Source organism: Cervus canadensis, chromosome X (genome assembly GCF_019320065.1).
Source record: "Cervus canadensis isolate Bull #8, Minnesota chromosome X, ASM1932006v1, whole genome shotgun sequence".
NCBI lineage: Eukaryota > Metazoa > Chordata > Mammalia > Artiodactyla > Cervidae > Cervus > Cervus canadensis.
This window is the reverse complement of record NC_057419.1, coordinates 22,616,422-22,642,766: the sequence shown is the minus strand read 5'-3', so window position 1 is coordinate 22,642,766 and position 26,345 is coordinate 22,616,422. Positions and strand designations below refer to the sequence as shown.

General features: G+C 40.5%; 1 protein-coding gene across 1 annotated transcript in view; it reads left to right on the top strand.

Annotated features, from left to right (window-relative positions):
- MAP3K15 (mitogen-activated protein kinase kinase kinase 15) overlaps positions 1-26,345 on the top strand; it is a 137,494-nt gene that overhangs the window by 76,189 nt on the left and 34,960 nt on the right. The window contains exons 7-12 of the mRNA XM_043459288.1: positions 9,830-10,000; positions 14,164-14,276; positions 14,741-14,900; positions 18,452-18,602; positions 19,440-19,547; positions 26,272-26,321. Of these exons, the coding sequence (XP_043315223.1) occupies positions 9,830-10,000; positions 14,164-14,276; positions 14,741-14,900; positions 18,452-18,602; positions 19,440-19,547; positions 26,272-26,321 (753 nt within the window). The remainder of the gene's footprint in view (positions 1-9,829; positions 10,001-14,163; positions 14,277-14,740; positions 14,901-18,451; positions 18,603-19,439; positions 19,548-26,271; positions 26,322-26,345) is intronic.

The window sequence follows — 26,345 nt, the reverse complement described above, 5'->3', positions numbered from 1 at the left end:
CTCTTTTACCTCCTTGCCACCTCCCGTTCCTTCCCACCCCTCTAGGTTGTTACAGAGCCCTGGTTTGGGTTCCCTGAATCACACAGCAAATTCCCATTGGTTATCTGTTTTACACATTGTACTGTATATGCTTCCATGTTGCTTTCTCCATTCATCCCACTCTCTCCTTCCTCCCCCCGCCCATGTCCATAAGTCTGTTCTCTATGTCTGTGTCTCCATTGTTGGCCTGTAAATAGGTTTACCAGTACCATCTTTGTAGATTCCATATATATGCAGTAATATACATTATTTGTTTTTCTGACTTAACTTCACTCTGATTAATAGACTCTAGGTTCATCTGTCTCATTAGAACTGACTCACATGTGTTCCTTTTCGTGGCTGAGTAATATTCCATTGAATATATGTACCACAGTTTCTTTATCCATTTATCTGATGATGGACCCTCCTTTTAAGTAGACTCTGTTTACTTGTGGTTAGCCCAACCCCAACCTCTTGCCCCTCTGCTGCCTTTTTGATTCTCTCAGTATTTGAGCAGAGAAGGTGTGGGGCTGCTTTCTGGTATCTTTGGATTAAGTGTTGGCAGAGCCCCAGAATCTGAGTGCTGTGAGAATTTGTGTGGTGTCCTTCTACTTTTGAGCCTTTCATTCACTGTGGCTTTCTTGGCAGAATTCCGGGGCTGGGTGTGAGGCCAGAGCATTATTACACTAAGTGATCTGTGTTTGCTTAGGGACCCTTCCAGATCCCATTTTGTCCCATCACCCATCATCATATTCAAAGCTTGGCTGATGGTCTCCTTGTCTTTGTGAAGTTTCCCTATGAAGGGCTCTCTCTTCCATTCATCAGTACTTGGAGCAGAATCCCAGCTGTGGAAGCTATCACAGCTCTCTCCTCAGTCTGAAAGGTCCATTTTTCTCTGGAATGTATTTAATTAAGGTAGTTCTTACTTTCATTCAGTATAATTTTTATATTATCTGTGTTTTTATTGTTACCTCAGGAGTTGAAGGCCTGTCACATTCTTCTACATCCTGATAAGAAGCAGAAGTCTCTTTAAAAGGTTTTTGATGGGCAACCTAAGGAAAAGTTTGCTCTGAAAAAGATACCAGTCAAATGAGACCTTTTGCTTTTAATTCTTAGAGCTGGCTTAGAAGAAAGTCATTTTGGAACTCTGTCTCCCACTCTATAAAATTTCTCTCACAGACACACAGTATAGAACACAGAGAGGCAGAGAGGATGATTCGTGACAAACCAGTGCTCTGGCAGACCTCTGGCTCACAGTAACCTTGTGAGGCAAGCAAAGCCAAATGTACTCTTCAAGTGAAGAACCGAGGCACAGAAAGGGCAAGTACCTTGTTCCGAATTCAGGTGGATACTGCATGGTGTGAAAATAACTGGAATCTAGCTTTATACGATTTCCAGTGCAGTCTTCTGTTTTTACTCCATGCATTTTGTTGCATCAGTAATACGCGAATATGTTTATATATCCTTATGAAAAATTGAAAAAATACATTTCAAGCAGTTGTCCCTTGTAATTCTAATCTGTGATCCCACTTGTATTCCAGAAGTAACCTCTCTTGTCAGTTCAGTGTATGTCCTTTCAGATGATTTTTGTCAACTTTTACATGCTACTAAACTGTCATACCACAGGGTTTTTAAAATACAAGACCATGTGTGAGATGTTCTGTTATTTTCTTTGTTCTCTTAGCAGTCAGCACTCGGAGATCTTTCCATGTCAGTACATTTAGTCCTGCTCAGTATATCATTCCTTTGATAGACTCTTTTTTTTTTTTTTTTTTAGCAGATCCAGTTCTAAGCCCTGGGGCACAGCAGAAAACAGACCAAATAACAAAAATCCTTCCATCTTGAAGCTTGTATTCTTAAATAGGGGGAGATAATTTAAAAATAAGTAAAATTATGAAAACAGGTTAGGATGATAAGGAGGGGCAGTGAGTCCGGGAGATGGCAATGATAAGTTGAGTGCTCAGAGAAGACCTCACTTATTAGAGAGCAATTTGGAGAAAACATCAGGAAGAGATGAGGGAACATACCATGTAAACTGTGGGGGAAGAGCTCTCCAGGTCGAGGTATCAGCATGTAGAACATCAGAGCAGCTAGAGCAGAGCAAGTGACGGTGGGGGGAGAGGGTAGTAAGAGATGAGGTTGGAGAAACAGTGGGGACCAGATCTTACAGAACCTTGTCAGGCATCATAAGAGAATTGACATTTACTCTGAGGTGGGAACCACTGGGGGGAATTTTTTTTAAAAGATGTAATTGACATATAACATATATATGAGTTTCAAGTGTACAACATAATGATTCAATACATGTATATATTGTGAAATTATCACCACAGTAAGTCTAGTTAACATCCATCACCTTACATAAACAATCTTTTTTCTTGTTATGAGAACTTTTAAGATTTCTCTTAGCAATTTGCAAATATGCAATACAGTAGTATTAATTATAGTCATCATGTTGTACATTATATCCCCAAAACTTACTTATTTTATACTTGGGAGTCTGCAGTCTTGACCTAGTTTACTGTTTTGCCCATCTCTCACCCCTTGCCTCTGGCACACCAATCTGTTCTTTATACCTATGAATTCAGTTTTTTGTTTTTAGATTCCACATATAAGTGAGATTATACAGTATTTTTCTTTCTCTCTTTGGTTTACTTCACTTAGCATAAGTCTGTCAAGGTCAATCCTTGTTATTGCAAATGGAAAGATTCCTTACTTTTTTATAGCTGAATAATAGTTCATTGTGAACATGTGTATATGTATGTGTTTGTGTGTATGTATGTGTGTATATACACACACACATCACATTTTCTTTATTCATTCATCTGTGTATGGACACAGGTTTTTCCATGTCTTGGCTATTGAAAAGTATGCTGCAATGAACATAGGAGTGTGGGTATCTTTTTGACTTAGTACTTTTGTCCCCTTTAGATAAATGCCCAGAAGTGGAGTTGTTGGGTCATAAAGTAGTTCTGTTTTTAATCTTTTGAGGACCTCCACACTGTTTCCCATAGTGGCTGCACGAATTTATATCCCCACCAACAGGGCACAAGAGTTCACTTTTCTCCACATCCTCACTAACACTTATATCTCTTGTCTTTTTGATGATGGCCATTGTAACAAATGTGAGGTAATATCTTATGGTTTTTGCATTTCCCTAATGACTAATGATGTTGAGCATCTTTTCATGTACCTGTTAGCTTATCTATATGCCCTCTTTGGAAAAATGTTTATGAGATCCTCTGCCCATTTTTAAATCAGATTTTTGGTGGGTTTTTTTTATTGTTCTTTATATATTTTGAATGTTAACTTCTTATCAGATATATGATTTGTATGGAGAGTTTTGAGAGACATGTTCAGACTTAGAGTTTAGCAGGATCACTTGGACTGCTGTGTTGAAAATAGACTGTAGAGGGGTAAGAGTGGTAGCAGAAAATGATGGTGACTTGGACCAGGGTGGTCATTGTGGAATTCATGAGGAGTAGGCCATTTTTAGATATGGTTTGAAATAAAACCCAACAGATTTTGTTGAGTGAACAAAAGGTGAACAAAAAAAAGTGAACAAAAGTTAAGTAATGAAACTTAACTCCAAAGTTTTTGGCTTGAATAACAGGAAGAATGGATCAGCCATTACATTAAGATGAAGATGACTATGAGAACAGATTTGACGGGACAATCGAGAGTTTTGTTTTGAATACACTGAGTTTGAGGTATTAGACATGCAAGTGAGATGCCTAGAAGGCAGTGGATATATGTCTGGAGTTCAGGGAAGTGCTCTGGGCTGCAGATAGAAATGGGGGCATCGTCAGAATATATTTATAGATGGCTCAAAAAAATCTTGATGCTGGATAATATCACCAAGGGATCTGGTGCAGTTACTGGTGAAAAGTCCAAGCATGGTGCCTAGGGACACTCTAGTGTTAAAAGATCAGCGCGATGAATAGGAACTAGAAAATTAGACTGAAGTAGAAGGAAAATTTAGAAAGTGTGGTATTCTGCAAGCCAAGGAAGAAGGTGGTTCAAGGAGCAGGGAGTACTCAATGGTCTAATGCTGCTGGAAGGTCAAAGACATGGGCTGAGAATTAATCAGTGGATTTAGCAATGATGAAGACCTACTGAATCAGACTGTCCAGTATTAGATACTGATGCCTGAATCCCATCTCCACAGATTGATTTAATTGGTCTGAGGTACAGCCTGGACAGCAAGATTTTTAAAGCTCCCTAGGTCATTCTAGTATGCAGCCAAGGTTGAGACCCCACTGTCTTCGTTAACTTCCTCTATTAAATTGTGAAATGGTCTTGTTATCAGAAACAGATGTGGCTGGACTGATTACACACAGAAGTATTTATCTATAGGCTTATTCTTGGATATTTTGGGATCTGAAAATAATAAGCAGATCTGAAAACTGATTATTAACCACTAAAGGGATTAGCTGTTTAGCACCTATCTGAAAGTGGCTTTTAAGCTGAAAATCCCTTTGCTTTTCACTTTTTGCAAATGTTTGATTCTTTGTTTTGTTTATCCTCAAAAGACCTTTTGTTGTGAGTAACAGGGGTAAGTTTCAAGTTAATGAAAAAGTTCAAGGGAAATCTTGATGTAATTGATCTAAAGAAAACCAACCAAACAAACTTGGACTGAAATCAATAATTAAGCATTTAAAAGAGTTAAGTACATTCTTTTCAGAATCTGAACACCTCAAAAGTTGGCTCATAACAGTTATAGAAATTTTGTGCCACATTAAAGCTTTAATTTTTTCATTTTCTCACAACAGACTCTAGAAATTATTTAAATGCTTTAGTAAATTTGAGTTGAGTTGGTAGCTGTTGGCTCTTAAAAATTAAAGCATATCATGGGTAGGCTGTTCATCAAGAGATCCTATGGCCAAAGAGAGGAAGGATTCAATGTATTAGGACAAGACCAAGACAGAAAATAGACAAAGTCTGAGTTGAAATAGAGGCCTAATTATTGCAGGCTTCCAGAAGGATGTCAAGTGTCTAGATTAGCCCTTCTTAGCCCAGGTTGGGTTCCAAGAGAATTAAGCCCTAAGGCATTCATTGTATTAACTGAATAAACTCATACATCCTTAATGGGGCTATGTACCATCCTTGGGAGAATGGAGAAAATAGTCACTCAGATAATCAAATAATTTTCTCTAGGGTTGCTCTAGCAGAACCCCAGTTGAGAAAGGCTGTTTTAGGTACTAATCTGTCTTCTTGGATGACATAGTAGTCTTTTGAGGTATGGGTCCTCAGGAGAGAAAGCATAAAAAAGAGCCTGTTGTAAAATTGCCCAGAAATTAAAAAGAATAATCTCTTTATTAGAATAGTTATTAGTAAAATAAGCACAGGAGCACCTTGTACAAATCTCAGCAGTCATTTTTTGGACAATTTAATGTGTATCCTTCCAGACTTTTGTCTCTGCACATAAACTTATGTGTGAATAGTGTTTACTACAGAGTGGGATTGTGCTATTCATTTAGTTCAGCAATTTTTTCCCCTTGAGCTATTATGGATGGTCTATATAATTACATATGGATTTGCTTCTCTCCAAGGGTTTTATGATATTCTGTAGTTTGGTTGTTACAAAATATATTTTACCACTCTTTTGTTAATGGATATTTGGATCATCTCCAGTTTTTCACTATTGTGAACAATGCCATAATAAACATTTGTTCAAAAATTCTTGAAAATATATATGTATTATATATCTTATTTCTATAGTATAGATTCCAGAAGTATAATTGTTAAGTCAGGATTATTACCATCCCTTTTTTTTACTATATAAATTTCAAATATATTCAAAAGTAGAGGGTAACATAATGAACCCCAATTTATTCCTTATCAACCTCAGTAATTACCATCACAAGCCAGTTTTGTTTCCCACTCCCACTGACTCCCCCTACCCCAACACTGGGTTAATTATGAAGCAAAGACATGATATTTCAATGATAAATATTTCGTCTATAAGGTATTGTCCTAAAGATTAAGAACTTTTTATAAAATACCATCACAGTTATCATACCTAAAAATTAGCAGTATTTCCTTAATATCAGTGTTCAGATTTTCCAAATTGTGTCTTTTTTTTTTTTACAGTGAGTTTGTTTAACATGATCCAGGCAAAGTCTACACATTGCATTTTGTTGATACTCTTAGTTTTTATCAACTTTTCTCCTCTTATTTTTTTCTTTTTCTTCTTGTCAAAGAAGCATTTGTCATGTAAAGTTAGCAAATTTCTGGATTTTGTTGATCATATCCCTGTGGTATAATTTAGTAAGTCCCTCTGCCGCACCCCACCCCCAACCCCGCAACTCCTGTAAGTTGGTAGTTAAATCTGGAGGCTTATTTCAAATTCTGGTTTGAATTTTTAATTTTTATTTTATATTGGAGTGTAGTTGATTTATAATATCATGTTAGCTTCAGGTTTACAGCAAAGTGAATCAGTATACATATACATATAGCCATTCTTTTTCAGATTCTTTTCCTGTATAGGTTATTACAGAATGTTGAGTTGAGTTCCCTGTGCTATACAGTAGGTCCTTGTTGGTTACCTATCTTGTATATAATAGTGTGTGCATATTAATCCAAAGCTCTTATTTATCCCTCCTCTCACCATGTTTCCCCTTTGGTAACCGTAAATTTGTTTTCAACATCTTTAAGTCTGTTTCTGTTTTGTAAATAAGTTCATTTGAATCATTTTTAAAAATTGAATTCCACATATGAGTGATATCATATGATACCTGTCTCTTGCTGGCTTACTTCACTTAGTATGACAATCTCCAGGTTCATCCATGTTGCTGCAGATGGCATTATTTCTTTCTTTCTTATTGCTGAGTAATATTACATGGTACATATACAGCACATCTTCTGTATTCATTCCTCTGTTGATGGACATTTAGGTTGCTTCCATGTCTCGGCTATTGTAAATAGTGCTGCAGTGAACATTGGGAGGCATGTATCTTTTCGATTTATATTTTTCTCCTGATAATCTCCCCAGAAGTGGGATTGCTGGATCATGTGGTGGTTCTATTTGTAGTTTTTTAAGGAACCTCCATACTGTTCTCCGTGGGGGCTGTACCAATTTACATTCCCACCAACAGGGTAGGAGGGTTCCTTTTTCTTTACACCCTCTCCAACATGTATTGCCTGTAGCGTTTTTTGATTATAGCCATTCTATCTGCTGTGAGGTGATATCGCATTGTAGTTTTGATTTGCATTTTTCTGATAATGAACGATTTTGAGGATCTTTTCATGTGCTTTTTTCACTATCTATCTGTTCTTTGGAGAAATGTCTATTTAGGTTGGTTTTATTTTTTTAAAGACTACTTAATAGTTGATCGTGTACTTCATCTGTTTTTTCTTTTTGTGATGCTAGTGGCCCTTGATGATCATTTCTTAGATCCATTATTTTGTTAGAAGTTGTAAAATAGTGATATTTGAATTTTATAATTAATTCCTGAGTTAGTAGCACAAATACTTTATTTATAAAGAGAAATTTTCCCTCATCAATGACTTGGTTACTGTTTGTATGGGAAAAGGAGGCTGTATGCTTAATTTTGCCTTGATCATTTTTCAAAAACAGTGAATTGGTTTGTTAGTATCCTCCAAGAGTGACCAGTGAGGTTTTATAAGATCTTTATGAACTCATAATTTTAGTGATAATTAATGTATTTCAATGCTTTATAGTTATTTTTCTTCTTAATGCTCAAATTGTCCCCTCTTTAGCCAAAAACTTTCAAGTTGGCTTCTGAGTCTTTGATAAGAGTTTAGTAGCTTCTTTGCTTCTTTGTGGGTTAAGATGTTCCAGGATCATCTTAGACATATGTTGAATCAGTGATTCTTTCAAGGAGTCCTGGTTTCTTTAGTGAGAGATGATGTTTACAGACCCCAGTCAGTGCTTGAAGGTTCTCATTGCTACTGAGTTGGTCATTGCTTTGGACCTTTTTGGTAGATAGAGCTGGGGAGACCACCTCATGAATTCCTACTGATATTCCAATCCAAATTTAGGACTATAGGATTTTTGCTTCTTTGATTATTTATTCCTCCTATGCTGAAAATTCTGGTTCTTAATGATACTAAATTAATATTTTTGTTTTCTTTTTCAAAGCACCCATACTAGTCTCATCACTTGGACTTCCCAGGTGGCTCAGTGGTAAAGAATCTGCCTGCCAATGCAGGAGACACAGGTTTGATCCCTGGGATGGAAAGATCACCTAGAAGAGGAAATGGCAACCCACTCCAGTATTCTTGCCTGGGAAATTTCATAGGCAGAGGAGCTTGGCAAAGAGTCAGACATGACTGTGCACACACACACTATTATCACTTATATAGTATGATTACTGGAAACTGTATAAGATTTCTTTGCATTTATATTTTTTCCTTAGGTTATATCCTCTTAGGAAAATACAATTGGATTGTTGTGTTTGTAAATCATGTGATAAATTTGTTTCTCTTTTGTGGGTAAGCTGTCAACCAGATGTATAGGTTCATTTGTTTTGTTTTGCCCCAGCCACAAATTCAGATAGTATGTTCATTAGCAAGCTCTTTTTAGGCAATATTTTAAGAATTGTCTCATTTTTAAAAGTAATTATGTAAAAATCTTATGTAGTTTCAAAGCCAAATTCCAAGACATATTAATGGAACTTTCTATCTGTCCCTTCCCCCTTCATCATGTTTTTTTTTCCCCTCAACCTATCAGTAGCCATTTTTCTTACCGTTTTATTTTCCATTTTGAAGAAATGAAAGTGAAAGTGAAGTCGCTGAGTCATGTCCGACTCTTTGCGACCCCATGGATTGTAGCCTGTCAGGCTTCTCCGTCCATGGGATTTTCCAGGCAAGGGTACTGGAGTGGGTTGCTGAAGAAATGAAAGGAGATACATTTATTGTTCACATCCCCCCTTTTTAAATAAAAAGGTAACATTCTGTGCACAGTATTCAACACCTTGCTCTCTTGTCTTAACAGGATGTTCTGGAGACTTCTCCATAGCAGTATTACATAGAAGTTGCTTCATTTATTTTTAGAAATGTTTTAATATTTTATATTATAATATGAACAGCATTAACCATAGTTGACTTAATCAGTCCTCACTACTGATGGACATATGCTTCCAAACCTTCACAGGAACACTTTTAATATTTCACAGCCACAAACTCAAGATATTTTGTGGCAAAAAAATTTAACAGCTGTCTAAGAAATCCATTTCCTGTATATAAAATGAACATTTTACCATATAATATACTAATAAAGAAGACTGTAATCTGTGAATATATAAATAAATTCTGATTCTGATGAGTATAACAGGAATTACTGGTAGAGTCATTCCCTGTTTGAGGATGGCAAGACATTTCAGGTCAAGAAATGCCAAGATATATTTCTAAATTCATCTTGGCTTTCTGAATTTGGGGACCCTGTGGCTTTTCCAAAGGAACCTTGTGTCAGACTCTCTCATCCTCATGATTCAGGCTTAGCTTCTGAAATCTTTACTCTCCATCCAGCGACAGGAGGATGCCATATTATTTTTTTTCTGTCTTTCCAAATACATTGATCTGCATACACTTTCATCCACAGTCTAGGTCTAACTTAGAAAAAATCAGGTAAGGACTGAGTATGATTTAATGAGACTTACTGGTGTGGATCTTAAGCACTTGTTTCATTTGAATATGAAAAATGAAAGATAATTTAAATTTTTTCCTGTTAAAGCACAGCATCCTTGCACCAGCCTTTCACAAAATGAATGCATATATAGACATAGACATAGATATATACACTCCGTGTCTAGAGTCAGACGTGTCATCTTATCACTGAATCTTTCAGGAGAAACAGCGCAGGTGATCGTGAGAAGGCCCTGCAGGTCATGCTCCAGGTTCTGCAGAGCTGTGACCACCCGGCCCCTGACATGTTCTGCCTCTGTGGGAGGATCTACAAGGACATCTTCTTAGATTCGGACTGCAAAGATGATGCCAGCAGAGACAGCGCCATCGAATGGTAAACCCTCCGCCTTCGTCAGTAACACATGCATCTTTGCAAAGAAGAGAATTGCACAAGCTCAGGGTCCAGGTCTTTTCCCTACATATGTGTATCTGCCCGTTTGCTGGCAGTAAGAAAGATGCCATTCATGTGGTCTGGGAATTTCCAGATTCTTTTTTCCAAAAGGAAACCATTAGAAACAGGATTTTCTGCTGTTAACACTTTTCTCATAAGTTCATGCATTTATAGAGGCAAGGAAGCTCAGCACCCTCCTTCCCAGCTCTTCCTTCTAGAACCTTGTTCTACCACCATCATGGCATTATCCTCTCAGTCAGCTGTTCATTTCTTATTCATTTATTCATTCAACAAATGTTTTCTGAGGGTTTACTGCATGCCAGGAACTCTTCTAGATGGTGGGGATAAATAGCAGATCTGAATCCACACCGTCATGGACCTTGCCTTGCTGGTAAGGAAAGTCAGACAAACAAATAGAGTAACATAGAATATCAGCTGATGGTGAGGGCTTTGGGGAAAAGTTAATCAGGGACAAGGGAAGGGAGGTTTGGGAGTTGTCAGCAGTTTAATATAGGATGCTCAGTGAAGGTGAATAAAGTGTAGGTGGTGAGGGAATGAGCCTTGCAGATAACTGTGTTCCAGAAGTGGGGTGGGGGACAGAAAGAACAAGAGCTGAGGGGGTCTCCTCAGCAAAGACCCAGAGGAGGAAGCATGCCGAGTATGTGCAAAGATGATGAGGCAGGGGCAAGGAGGGGAGTGGCAGGAAATGCAAAAGAAGACTGTTTTACTCAGAGTGAGATGATACAGTGCTGGAATGTTCTGAGCAGAGGAGTGACAAGATCTGAGCTGCATTTTAACCAGAGGACTCTCACGGTTATGCAAAGAATACATGTTAGGGGGTGTGTCAGCTATCATTTTCTGCATAACAAGCATCTCCAAAACCTAGTGGCTTAACATAAGGGTTTCTGATTTCTCATGATTCTGTGGATTGCCCAGGCAGTTCCTCTGCTGATTCTAGTCCTGAAGTGCCGAACTCATTCCTAAGGTTGTAGTCATCTGGAGAGTCAGCAGGGCTGAAAGGTCCAGGATGGCCTCAGTCACATGTGACAGCTGGTGCCGGCTGTTGGTGGGAGCCTCCATTCTCTAGCAGTGGTTTTAGTCCTGCAAGACCAGCTCCCTTACATGGTGGACAGCATTCTAACAGAGTGAATGTGGAAACCAGAAAGCCTCTCAAGGCTCAGGAACTCTCACAAGGTCAGTTCTGCCGCATGTTCTTGGTCAAAGCCAACCACATGGTCAGCCCAGATTCAAAGGGGTGGAGATGCAGATTCCACCTGTGAGAGGGAGACCTGACCAAGGCATGTGCTTAGTGGTTTGGCAGGGGTTTGTGGTTATTAAGTAACCTGCCACGTGGATGAGGGCTGACCCAGAGAACAGTTAGAAACTCAGAGAAGAGCTGATGGTAGCTTGAACCAGGGTAGTAATGATGAAAACAATGAAGTGTCAGAACCTGGGTGTATTTGAAGATAGAGCAAACAGCCTACATCATCCATTTCCATCACAAGAGCTCTTGGTAGCGCTGTTTGGTCTCATTTAATTCTGACTTCTCCCTTTCTCCCTCCTCTTTGTTTTCATTCTATATCAATTGGACTTTGTCCTCTCCCCTCTTCTCTCCATCTACTCTGCTCCCTGGTAATCCCAGTCACTCCCACACCTTGGACTGTAGTCAGTCTCCAGCCCAGCCCCTATCCTAAGCTTTGGCCCCACATTGCCCCACTCTTTGCTTATCTATTCTTTCAAGATGGTGCTGGTCTTTAAGACTCAACATGTCTAAGACTGAAGTTATTCCCTCCTCTCCATAAGGGATAGCTTCCATTGTCTTGCTCTCTTAACCACCATTCTTTAGCCTTCTTCGCGTGCACTTTTGCTTAATGTTTGGTGACTTTCACTTACTTATCTCCTCATACAGTCACTTCCCAATTCCAGCCCTTCTGTGAGCCTTCCCTTCCTCCCTAACCATCGTTTCCCATCACCACCACCCTCAGTCGGTGCCAATTTTTTCTTTTTTTACTTTCTTGCCAGGAATGTTCTAACAGTATCCCAGGTAGGTTCTCTGCTTGGTGTCTGTGGAGTGTATCCTTCACAGATTAACAGCTTACTTTTCCTGAAGCTCAAAGACCCAAAATACCTCTGCACTCCCTACTAAATACAACTTCAAACTCATAGATCACCGTTCTGGGTGCTCTGCAGACTTTCTCCAACCTGCCCCAGCCCTGTTTCTCACTACTTGATATATGTCCACGTAAACTAGAGTTCCTTAGGAGCTCCCCAAACTCCCAGCTCCGCTCCTGCCATTTTCTGTGCTGGGAATTCCCTTTCTAAATCGCTGCTGTTACAATTCTGTCCATCTTCGTGCCATATCTCAAGCCTCTCTGTCTCCTGTGAGTCCCTCTAGATGGATTTGTGTGGTTTTAGGTTATTTGCCACACTCATGAAAATTAGTATTTTCACTAATTGTGTGTAGATCTTACGACCTCTTTCATGGTATAGGTTCTTAGAGGGTGGGGACCTTCTTTTAGTCTTAGTTAATCCCCAGTAGTACCCAATGCACTGCATGGTCAAGAGGAATCACTCGGGGTGTTGAAGGGAAGGGAAACGGAGGAAAATAATTGGCAGGGGCAAAATAGGAAGCTGTGTTCCCACCACCGTGGGCAAGAATTCAACCCCCAGGTCAGGAAATGACTGCCTGTGGCTCCTTCAAGGAAGTCATCGGAGCCCCCTCCGTGCAATTCGGAAGGTAGTGCTGTGAGTACAGGAGCACGCGAAGCTTAATCTTCTGGTCAAGGCATATTGGCTCTGGTGAGGCCATGGGGATCGTCCTGCTCTCAGAGATGTGGAACGTGAGGCTCAGGGAGGCAGGGGGCCAGTCCAAAGTCATGGGGCTGGACAGACAGACACAAACCTGGGACTGCAGTCCTGACTGCGAATTCGAGACTTGTCTGTCCCCAAGCTGGGCCTGTTTGATTTGTGGATAACAAACATAGAGAAACCACCCTATGCCCTCTTCCCAGATAGCTTTCCATAATAAAAGAAAATGGAAAAAAAAGTCACATATAGTAGCATATGGAATTTAAAATCCCCAAAACATACCAGGAGTGGGAGGGAGAGAGGGTTCAATTTTATTGGAATTTTGTTGACTGGGGTTGGAAGAACTTTCTTCATGTCCTCGGCTCCACTTGAGGGTACTTGTATCATGCCACAAAGTTCACAGAATCAGATTTTAACTGATTTCATGACATGATCAGATTTAACCGATAAGTTCTCCCTTTCACAATGAATGTTTTGTTGGTGCTTAATCCTCCTATTGTCACATGAGTGATAAAATCACTACTGGTTTACAGAAAGACATTTTTTGTGTCATTACTTCATTGATCAGATTCTTTTTTCCCTGATCTTGGTGTTCATACTTCATCATGGAAGAGAAATACATTTTTTATGTGTAGACAAGTGATAAATAAGAAAATTTTGAATGGCATGGTGAACCTTTCAGTATAAAAATGGCACTCACAGTGTAGGATCTTGTTCTTTATCCTAATGTAAACCATCACTTCCCCTTCTCTCACTTTATGCCACTGCTCTTTGGGATCCAACATTTTGGCAGAATGGCTTCTTACATGAAAAAATAATTCCATTTTGTGATACAAACAAACAGACGGCCTACAGAGAAAGGGCCTATACCTGTTGAGATTTCTGTGAAATAAAAAATGCTCAGTGTGCAAATGGAGTATAACATTAAAAATGATATGTTGAAATTGTGGCTCACTTTAGGGGGTAGAATTATAATAGGTTTTAAATATCTTTTGTACACTTTAATGTACTTTCCTTATTTTATACAATGACCATAGCTTTTCTCTAAAAGCTATAAATCTGATGAAGAAAGATTTTAAAACTCCCTAGTGCTATTGTGTTGCTATTATGAAATTTTTAAGAAGCTATCTGATTGGTGCATGTAGCTATCTGTAAAGATGGGCAGGGAGGGGCAAAGAGCTGGAAAACAGAGTAGTAAAAATTTTCATGAGAAGGTTGATATGTGCTATTATTTACACTTTTTTCTTCTACTATAATAAGCTGATATAAAGGGACTTTTGGTGCTTCTATAATTACAGGTATCGCAAAGGGTTTGCCCTCCAGCCATCTCTTTATTCAGGAATCAACCTTGCGGTATTGCTGATAGTTGCTGGACAACAGTTTGAAACTTCCATGGAACTGAGGAAAATAGGTAAAGCTGTTCATGACTGTACATGTTGATATGCTTTGACAACACAAGTCCAGCGTTCAAAATTATGCTCAAATAACCAGCATTAAGGGGACTTCCCTGGTGGCTCAGTGGTAAAGAATCTGCCAGCCAATGGTGGAGACGTGAGTTTGACCTCTGGGTTGGGAAGATCCCCTGGAGAAGGAAGTGACAACCCACTCCAATATTCTTGCCTGGGAAATTCAATGGACAGAGGAGCCTGGTGGGCTACAGTCCGTGGAGTCGCAAGAGTCAAACAGAACTTAGTGACTAAACAACAACAAAAACAACCAGCATTATATCGCAAAAGGGACAGTTACTCTCTGATAGCATACGTGAGGCTGCAGCCCAAATACAATGCCCAGTTTCTCCTCTATCTAAAGGCTTACATGATATGATAGAAACTAGGAAGATTTGTCTTAACTTTATCTAAAATTCAAATTATTCAGGTGTCCGGCTGAACAGTTTGTTGGGAAGAAAAGGGAGCTTGGAGAAAATGAACAACTACTGGGATGTAGGTCAGTTCTTCAGTGTCAGCATGTTGGCCAATGATGTTGGGAAGGCTGTCCAGGCAGCAGAGAGGTTGTTCAGACTGAAACCTGCCGTCTGGTGAGTCATGCCTATGCATTTTTATCACCCATGTCAATATCCAGTCTTGTTCTGAAAAGTTAACCCAGGAGGAAAAGGTGTGAATGCAAAAAACAATAACAATTGCTGTGTTTTTCCTTCTGACTTCTTCATTAAAGCAAAGTTAAGGCAGAAAGTCTCCCTTGGTTTTATGTGAAAGGAGGGAAAAACAGACAGACCCCCCCCCACCACAGAATATATCCTTACATGCTATGTCTCCAAGACAAAACTCTCAGTCCCGTTAGTTTTTTCAGATCATGTAGGTTCTCAAGAGCAGAGCATTTTTGGGTACCAGTCCATATTGTGCATTTGTGAGAAAGCAAATAGTAAAGCTCAAAGTACACCAAGTAAATGATTTTTATCACAAATTGAAGCGAACTAAAACACCCATCATAGATATGGTCAGGAAAGTGGAAGCCCAGCAGTGCCTCTAGTTAGCTCATTATGCAGCCATTAAAATGTGCAAGAAAGAATACTTGGAGATATGGAAATGTGTTCATGGTTTATCGTTGAATAAGAAAAGCCAGATGCAGCATGTATTTTTTTCTATCAGTGACATTATCAGAATCACCTGGGTTGATTAAAACAGATTGCCAGGCCTAACCCTTAGGATTTCTGGTTCAGAGGGTATAGGGTAGGGCCTGAGAATTTGCATTTAGAAATTACAAGCTGATGCTGCTGGCCTGGGGGCCACACTTTGAGAACTACTGTTCTATATTGACTCATTTTCATTAAAAACCTCTGTTTCATATGTGACTTGGAGGAGGGTCTGGGAGAGTCGGGCAATAGCTGATTTCCCAATAGACACTGAGCTCCGCTAGAATCATGGTTCCGCCATTGATTGCTATAGTCTCATAAAATCAATAGATGCTCAGCAGATATTTGTATAATGAATAAATGATGAGTCATGGATTGTCCCCAAAATATTGATAGTGGTTGTCTCAGGGAGGTAGCCAATGAAGAAGTTTTGAATCTGCTTTTTAAATCTATCCTCTGATTTGTCTAAAATGCATTTGGATCACTTACATAATTAAAACATTTTTGCTTCTAATGATCCATGTTTGTCCCCTTCTGTGTGTCCTCTCAGTGAGCCAATCTGAACTCTAGGGGATAGGAATTTCAGTGGCCATACCTAGGGTTGACTGTGTTTCCTCCTCATCTAGAGGACTTAAATTTGATCCTGAAACCCTATGAACTTCTTGAAAGTTTTCTGAGGCTGAGAGAACACAGAGGTAGGCTGAGCTTGCAGCTCTCCTGGAGTGGCCACTATTTGAAGCACTCTAATGTTATGGTGTATTGCTGCATCTGAGGCAGACAGAGCTGACTCTCTGGAGATGAGCTCTGAGGCTTGACTACATTCCCATTATATCAGAACCTGGACTGACTTACAGTGTTCGTACCTATTGTGTGTCCAAGACCACCCTGAGGTTCATGATTTGCTCAAAGAGTTCATAGAATTCAGAAAAGCTGTTATACCTGTGGCAGTGGTTTATTGCAGTAAAAGTATATGGATTAGAATCAACAAAGACAAGAGGCACTTAGGGCAGAGCTCAGGGGAGACCAGGAATAGGCTTCCAGTTGTCCTCTTCCAGTGGAGTAGTATGTGGTTGTTGTTACTTAGTTGCTAAGTCGCCTCTGACTCTTAGCTACCCCAGGGACTGTAGTCTGCCAGGCTCCTCTGTCCATGGGATTTCCCAGGCAAGAATACTGGAGTGGGTTGTCATTTCCTTCTCCAGGGGATCTTCCTGACCCAGGAGTTGAACCCGAATCTTCTGCATTGGCAGGTGGATTCTTCACTGCTGAGCCACCAGGAAAGCCCAGTGGAGTCATGTGGACAGTACTTAATTCTCCCAGCAGTGATGTATGACAACATGTACAGATTACTGTCGACCAGGGAAGCTCACTGAGCCTTGTTGTCCAGGGTTTTTATTAATTGTTTTATTTTATTTTTTTAATTGTTTTTTTAAATATTTATTTATTATTTTGGTTACTCTGGATCTTAGTTGTGGCAAGTGAACTCTTAGTTGAGGCACGTGGGATCTAGTTCCCTGTCCAGGACTTGAACCTGGGCTTCCTGCATTGGAAGCACAAAATCTTAGCCACTGGACCACCAGGAACTCCCTATTAATTGTTTTAAAAAATAATTTTATTTATTTTTGATTGTGCTGGATCTTCACTGCTGTGCAGATTCTTCCCTAGTTGTGGTGAGTGAGGGCTACTCTCTAGTTGCAGTGCACCAGGTTCTCTTGTTGTAGAGCTCAGGCTCTAGGCTCATGGACTTCAGTACCTGTGTCTCAGTTTTGATCCTGTGTAAAGAATCTGCATTGGCAAGCATGCAAATTCTTTACCACTGAGCCACCAGGGAAGTCCCAGGGTTTTTATTGAGGATAATTATGTAGGCATGAAGCATGCAGGTAGCTGACCTGAGTCCCCAGCCTCTCCAGAGATCACACTGATACAATATGACCGTGAATCATAATGTTAGTATAGACTAGCTGGCCTGGCACAAGGCCTAAGGTGGACAAAGACTCTTAGCAGGCAGGATATCCCAAGGGCTTAGAACTGATGCTTCAGAAGCCAGTCAAAGGCTAGACCTTTCTTTGGAATATGTAGTTTGGAAACCCAGGCCTGCCAAGTTAATCCTTTACAACACCATACCTTCCCAGGATAGCTCCAGACTTTATCCTCAAAGGACAAAATAATGCTCTGATACTATCATTGTAACCACCTCGCCTCAACCCCATTCTCTACCAGAGAGGAGACTACCACTTCCTGGCAGCTATGTTTAAAAAGTTCAATTTGCCTAAAGATAGTAAAGATGTGGTGAGACTGAAAACTTCATAAATTAAAGATCCCCCAGGTCAGATCTGATTTTTTTAAAAAAAGAGACCTTGAGTTTAATATTAGTGATGACCAGAGGTCAAAGAGGAAAATAGGGTAGGAAGGAAACTGTCCTGGCTATAGAAGAGAAACATGAGGGATCCTTTCAGATGGAAATTTTTTCTATCTTGACTGTGTCGATGTCTGTGTCGATGTCAATATCCTGATTGTGATACTGTTCTAGAATTTTGCATGATGTTACAATCGGTATAAACCAGGCCAAGGATACATGGGATCTCTCTGTATTGTTTCTTACAACTATATATAAATCTATAATTGTCTTGTTAGAAAAGAAAAAGACACTGAGTTTGAAATTTTGTCATTTTGCAGTTCCTTTGAACTTCAAACCACTTGCTCTTGTTAATTAAGATAGCAAATGTTTGCCAGTCTTTGTGCTTTGAACAAGATGTACCAAAATTGAGGTCTAGCCCAATGTTAGTAAAAAGGCATGTTCTATGATTTTGTTGGACAAGCTTATTTTGCTCCATTTGGGTTTCTTGTAATTAAGTATGTGGCTGCCAAATGATTAACAAGTACCTGCTACGCAATATGAATTTAAGAACTAAAGCTTTGGTGAAACTTCTTTTAAAGGGAGGAGGATTGAATACTGTTTCCTTGGAAATCTAATTTATTGGTACTTGTGGTCTTTCCAGGTACCTGCGGTCATTAGTTCAGAACTTGTTGTTAATTCAGCGTTTCAAGAAACCCATTATTGAACATTCACCCAGGCAAGAACGGCTGAACTTCTGGCTAGATATAATTTTTGAGGCAACAAATGAAGTTACTAATGGACTCAGATTTCCAGTAAGAAACACTAAATCTTGAAGATAAAAAAGAAAGTGGGATTGGTACTGTCAAATTATTGAATACTCTGAAAGGAAGAAAACTTTAGAATAATTGAAAATGTTAAGAGATTCATCAATCTTATGCAAAGTCAGCCAGTGAGAGATCAGCTCACTAGAAAAGGTTGGCTATATCCTTTAAAATAGTGGTTCTCAACTAGGAGTGGTTTTTGTCCCCAGAGGGCATCTGGCAGTGTCTAGAGAGAGTTTGGTTGTCATGCTGTGGGGAAGCTTTTGCTACTGGCAGCTAGTGGGGTGGAGACCAAGGACACCACTAAACCTCCCACAAAGATGAGACAAGCCTCCTGCCCCCATCACACAATGACCCAGCCCCAAATGTCCATAGTGTTGTGGGGGAGAAACTCTGTTCCACAACAGTGCACCACTAATAGTAAAATTTTGGAATTTTACTGCTCCTCTCCCTCCCTCTCCCTCAGCACAATAAAATGTAACTCATGGACTGTCACTTCATTCTGCATCCTCTTGCGTTTTTTGCAGACTTGGGTACCTACCTGTGGATCCTCCAGTTTACTTCCTCATTTCTCTCAAAAACTGTAGTCTTCCTTGTTCTCTGTGACCTCCTCGGGCAAGCTGTTCTTGGCCACTCTATCTAATAAACAAGTGTCTCCCCCACCCCACCATTTTTCTTCCTTATTTTCTATATGTTCCCTTATTGCATATCCACCAGTAGGTGCTCAGAGAGGGTCTGTGGAGTCCAGAGCTCCCCACTTGCTCACTGGGCAGGGTGAGGTCTGCAACATGTTCCCACGCAGCACAAGAATCGGTTCTGTTCTTTTAGGTTTTGGTGATAGAACCAACCAAAGTCTACCAGCCTTCGTATGTCTCCATAAACAGTGAAGCTGAGGAGAGGACCGTTTCTCTGTGGCATGTCTCACCCACAGAAGTGGTAAGAAAACAATCATAAAGAGCTCTCTGTTTATTCTGTATCATTTAATTAAAAATTCAGTTTTCATGTAGGAGAGTTAACTATATTGTGGTACTTGAAAGAACAGGCACCTGTGCTTAACTTCTGAGTGACAGAAGTATATGAGAGAGTGTAATCACAGTTGGGAAAAGGAAGCAAGGTATTTATATATATATATATGTGTGTGTGTGTGTGTGTATGTAATTATTTGTATCTATATGTGTATATGTGTGTATATATATGAATGAATGCAAGCTTGTTGATAAAGAAGTTAAAACATGAGGAAGTGGATAAGGAATAAAGTAAAAGTCCCTTCAGATCCCTCAAACCTGTTCTGTATTCCCACCAGTGATGTCCATGTATACTTTTCTCTAAGCTCAGTTATATATGTATACTGTGTGTGTACATATACCCGTTATATATATAATACACATATAGACAGCGTGAGAAGCATTTTCATTAAAGTGAGATAATATGGTGAGACTTGTTACTTTGCAGCTTACCCTTTTTAAGTGATGCATACACCATGGACAGTTTTCATATGGCACACAGTGATCCACCTGATTTTTTAAAATGTAAAATCCCCTACATTCCCATGTCACAGTGGTGCATTTCTGAGTATTCATGAGCCATAGTTTATTTTACCACTTTGCTGCTAATGCACACTTAGGTTTCAATTTTGCAGTCTAGCCTATTGTAAATACACTGGTCCATATCCTGATGGTTACATCCTACCATGCACCTGTAGATTTTTCAGGAGCAAAGAGTCCCAGAATTTGACTTGCTGGATTCAAGACTATATATGTTTAAAATTCAATAGCTCCTGTCCAACTTGTACCATTCCAGTTCATACTCAACACCAGCAATGCAGGAGAGAAAACATTTTCATTGCCCCTTAAAGATATTACACAAATGCTGGGCCCCAGGCCTCATGTTTTGTTTCATGAAGTATATTTTCATCTCTCTGTGTCTGAAGTACTTCATCACAGTTTTCCTTTAATAAAATATTTTGTAGTAATAAGTAGCACCTTTGATAAGATAGATCTGTTTTCTGTCTTTGTTTCTATGGAGTAGGGGGAGAGTTCTGCCTTCAACTTGGCAAAGAAGGATCCCCCCCCCCACCCCTGGAAACAAGAGTGTGAGCAATTATGTCTTAATAATTTAAAAAAAAAGCTGTATCTTCAAAAATAAAATAGAACATCAGAGAATAAGAAGAGTTTCAAAATCATACTAGAAACTCTTTATCAGAAATAGTCTTGATACAACAACTTTCCGTTGCTCAGTGGATATAAAGTTTTAGTTACGCTTGATAAATATGGCCATATAGGCCATTACAGAGTATTGAGTAGAGTTCCACATGCTGTTCAGTAGGGCCTTATTAGTTATCTGTTTTATATGTAGTACTGTATATGTGTCAATCCAGTCTTCCAATTTATCTCTCCTCCCCCCTTATCCCTCAATAACCAAAAGTTTATTTTCTACATATGTAACTCTATTTATTTGGTAGATAGTTCATTTGTAGCCTGTTTTTATATTCCACATGAGTGATACATATTTGTCTTTCTCTGTCTGACTGACTTCACTCAGTATTACTTATCTCTAGGTCCATATTGCTGCAAATGGCATTATTTCATTCTTTTTACTGGCTGAGTAGTATTCCACTGTATTTATGTACCACATCTTCTTTATCCATCCCTCTGTTGATGAACAAACGTTTAGGTGGCTTCTGTGTCCTAGATATCATAAACAGTGCTGCAGTGAACATTGGGGTGCATGTGTCTTTTTTTTTTAATTTTTTAAAAAAATTACGTATTTTTGTCTGTACCAGGTTTTCATTGCTGTACATGGGCTTCCTCTAGTTGCAGCAAGCAGGGGCTGCTCTGTAGTTGTGGTCTTCAGGCTTTGCATTGCAGTGGCTTCTCTTGTTGTGGACCATGGGCTCTAGGGCATGTGGGCTTTGGTAGTGGCGGCTTGGAAGCTCTAGAGTGCATGCTTAGTAGTTGTGGTGTGGCCCAGTTATCCCAGGGCATGCAGAATCCTCCTGTATCATGGATCGAATCCATGTCCCCTACGTTGGCAGGCAGATTCTTAACCACTGAACCACCTGGGAAGTCTGCATGTATCTTTTTGAATTGTGTTCTCCAGATATATGCCCAGTAGTGGACTGCTGGATCATATGGTAGCTTTAGTTTTAGTTTCTTAAGGAACCTGCATACTGTTCTCTGTAGTGGCTATACCAAGTTACATTCCCACCAACACTGTGGCAAGGGCAAGGTTCCCTTTTCTCCACACCCTCTCCAGCACTTATTGTTTGTAAATTTTTTGATGATGGCCATTCCAACAGGGTGTGGACACCTCATTACTTTGACAAGTATTAATAGTTATGAAAAAAGCTGATCCTATTAAAGGGAATCTTCAGACTTTTAGAGCAAAAAGGTTTTGTTCTTTTGGAATTCTATAATGGTTGCAAGTCTTTAATGGAACTTTCCATTGGTACGTATAACATCTCACTAGTTGTAAATGTTTTGCTTTGTTTGTACATAGTCTGTAATAAGAAATGGAAAGAACTATATAAGCAGCAAATGCTAGTTTTCCTTGACTGATGAAATGTTTTGCACAGTGCTTGGTAGTTGTCAGAGCAAATGTCTGAGAGAAATATAAATTGCCTTTTTTCTTTGAGAGGAAGGCTTTGCTTTTGCTTTCATTTACATTTTTGAAATTCTGCAGATTGTAAAAGCAAGCAGATTAGTCCAGAGTGAAATGATACTTCTCTACGTGGATTTGCAGTTTTTCCCGGTGGGCTATGGGTGGTGGGAAGCGATTGCACACAGGCACACGTTCACCTGCAGACAGCACCGCTGTACCATGAGATGAAGCTCTGGTTCATCGGCCAAGGATTCAGAAACTTAGGCTGGTGAATGTTTAACTAGCAGCTATCCAGGGGATGTGGGAGCAGAGGGCGATTTGTTGTGTTTACTGAGCTCTGCGGTGCAAATACTCCCATCCTGGCCAGTTTCCAGCAACCATGGTCGAGTCACCACACACAGGGTTAGGAGGAGATGTGCAGGATTGGCCTCCCAAGCTGGCGTGAGCTGTGCCCAGCACAGCAATGCAGGGGGGCTGCACAGAGCAAGAACAAATACAGTGTTTCTCCTTCAGCTCCTCTTGGGTCCGGACAGATGCATCGTGGCCCCATCACTGTCCATACGGGTAGGGCTGCTGGTTTTGGAAAACTCTTTGCAGGGGGGTGCCGTTTATACTTATATTAGCCACTGGACATCTTACACAAAAAGTCAGTGCTGTTAAGAACAGCAACAAAGCCTATGCTTTTAACACCAAAAGCTCCCCTCCCCTCTAGGGGTAGGAGGGCAGAGGCTGAGTCAGCTCCTAGGGGATTCTGAAGGCATCCCTTCTCTGACTTCCCAGCCCCTTTCTCCAGAGCCCACCCTGGCTCTGCCTCCAGTGCGTGCTTATTGGGGGCTTCAGACGCCATGGAAAGCTAAAATTGTGAGTCTACTTCCTCATCATGGTTTGGTGAAGTATCCCCTCTCAGGAAGGACTAAGATGCTGCCCAGCAGGAGGCTCGGGGCAGGAGGACAGTCATAGCTGTCCTGACTGACCTTCCAGGACCCTGGGTCAGGAGCCATGCACCCAGGGTAGCCATTGCTTTTGGGTCGACAGGAGTGACTGGGAACAGGGGTGTGAGGGGGGTTTCTGGGCTGCTGCTGAGGTTCTGTCTCTTGGTGTAGATGCTGGTTACAGTGGGTATTCATTTTGCGGAAATTTGTTGAGATGATCACTGTACCCTTTTCTGAATGTATGTTGTATTTCAGCTTAAGAGTTTAATCATAATTTTAAAAACCCTTGTAGTGACCTTGTTGATATTCCCAGATCATTACTGGATCCTGTGACTTTCCAGATAAAGCTCAAACTTATTTTTAAGGTTTTTTTTTTCTTTTAATGTGGACCATTTTTAAAGTCTTTATTGAGTTTGTTACAATATTGCTTCTGTTTTATGTTTTGTTTTTATGGCCCTGAGGCTTGTGGGATCTTCTTTTAAAATTTATTTATTTTAATTGGAGGATCTTAACTCCCCAACCAGGAATTGAACCCACACTCCCTTGCATTGGAAGGTGAAGTCTTAACCGCTGGATGGCTGTGGAAGTCCCCCGAATTCAAACTCTTTTCCCAGGTGTCAAGCACCTATATAACCCTGCCCCTCCTTGCTCCTCCTCCCCCTCCCCGACCCTCAGCCCAGCCAGAGCTTCATCCACCATTGCACGGGCCAAAGCTGGCCCTGTAGGGGTTCACATGTGCACTTCTGTTATCTTTCTCCCTCCCCGGAATTCATTCAACCCAAGTTCTAACTTCTGCAAAGGTGTCTCTAAGCACACTTTCCCTTCTTGCACTGAATGTCTGTTGGCTACCCAAAAGTCTGTATCATGTACAAAGAACATCCTGTCTCATTTATCCACTTCCCTAAGTGTCTACCCAACTGCTGGCAAGTCTGTGCTTGACTTCTATATTTTTATATCCATAGACCTACAAAGCAGGAACCCCCTCCAATGCCTGTTGCTAATGATATGAAGGGAAAGATGGGAGGTCTGTGTGGTTTACTTCTTAACCAGTAAATCTTCCTCCCAAATCAAGAAGTTCCCTAAAGCTACCCAGAGTATACCTGCCATCTGGGAGTACTTTGAAAACTTGCGTGACTGAGCTTTCTGTACACATACAGCTTCTTGCCGGTGTATGTGGGTCAGACAAGGTTCTCCCGAATCTGCCAGGGCTCCTATTTCTGTACCTGAATCCAGAGCAGACTCCTATTCTCCACCACTACTCTCTTTGAGTGACTCAGAGCACACCTCTCCTTTGAAATACACGCAGGCTTTCTATTCAGATAGCTCTGTGATTGGCTTTCAAGTTTTCATCCACGTTCACAGCTCTCAGTGATTCTCACCCACGGTGGCGGCTCAAATCCTAATGATGGCCTCCAGAGGCCTGCGTGATCTTCCGAGCCTCCTCTCTCACTCCCCTCCAGTCTCACTCCCCTCTGTGCTGGTCCCCAAACATGCCAAGCACACTGCTGCCTCAGGGCCTTTGCACTTACTGTTTCCTCTGCCTGGAACTGGCCCCCCACTTATCTGAACGGTTCATTCTCTCACCCCCTTTAGCTTTCTGCTTGAAAAATCATGACTTCTTGCCCCACCTTACTGGCTGTGTTATTTGTCTTCATAGCACTTTTCACCCTCCACCAAGTTCTTCACTTACAATTTGATTTATTGCCTATCTATCTCCCCTCACTTGAATGTAAGCCCCATGAGGACAGTGGTTTTGTCATTGCCTGTCATGGTACATACCAGGGCTGGTACGTTGCATGGAGTGTAGTAGGTGCTTCATCAAGATGTCTAAACTGTGCTTCTCCCATTGGGAACTGTTCTCCCAGCTGTGCCTGTTGCTATTGCTCTAGGACAGCAGGAAACTTGTCCCCTGACTGCTTGTGGCTGTTCTCCTGGACAATATACTCATTCATTTGCCTCTCACTTCTCTGTGAGGCTTTGCTGGTCATTTAAGCCAGGAGTCCCCAACCTCTGGGATTTAATGCCTGATGATCTGAGGTGGAGCTGATGTAATAATAATAGAAATAAAGTGCACAATCAAAGTAATGAGCTTGAATCATCCCCAAACCATCCCTCCCACCCCAATCATGGGGGGGAAAATGTCTCCCATGAAATGGGTCCCTGGTGCCAAAAAGGTTGGGGACCACTGCTTTATGGCATTCCTCAGGCTAACCAAATATATTTTCTTAGTTAAAATGGTTCTCTGTTGTATTGCTGTGGTAACCTGTGACTCTTCTAAATCTGAGAATTCAGACATTCTTTCTGAGGCTCACCTTTGTGTAAAGTTTAAGGGCAAGGGGTGTTGGTGGAGGAAGAGGACAGAGTTGTATATGTATTTCTTAAGTGTTTCTTGTACAGATTGAAATCCCAGTTAGTCTTTGTATTAATCATGGCAGGTTAGATACTACCAAATATCCCCCAAATGGAAACTAGCCCCCCAAATAGCAGTTTATCTATGATGATAAAAGTTTATCTATGCCTCGTGTCATGTCTGGGCTTGAAGGGCTCCCATTGCATCTGGTAGTGGATGGGGAAAGAGAATGGAGAGGAGAGGATTACTGTGGAGGCTTTGTGAGCCAGGCCCACAGGCAGCACACTCTTGTTCACATCCCATTGGTCAGAACTCCATCATATGACCACACCTAGCCACGTAGGAAGCTGGGAAGTGTAGTCTAGCCAGGTACCCGGGGGGAAAAGAGATTGAATGATACTGTCTGGTGTCTGCCACATTCTTGCCTCTCCAAACATTTTTGTCAGTCATTCAACTTGGATGGGCTGTTCCCAAACTTCTCTTAGAGTTTTCCTGGTGTGTTGACAGAAAATGAAAGGCCACTCACTGTGTGCGTACAGTGTGCCTATTGTTTTTGTTTCAAATTTAGATTGTTCTGAACTGGATTAGAGATACAAATGAATTTTTACAATATGGAAAATGTTTCTCGTGTTCCACCTTATGCAAACCACTTTGCTTTAAGTGCTAAATTCTACTGAAAGTAAAAATTAGCAGAAGTGATTCACCATACAATGAGACCAAAAATGATTCTTTACATGGAAAAGATCAAAATACTGACTTTTGTCCTTGAATCTTGCAGAAACAAATTCATGAATGGAATTTTACAGCTTCTTCCATTAGAGGAATAAGGTAAGAGCATAAGAGAAATGTCAT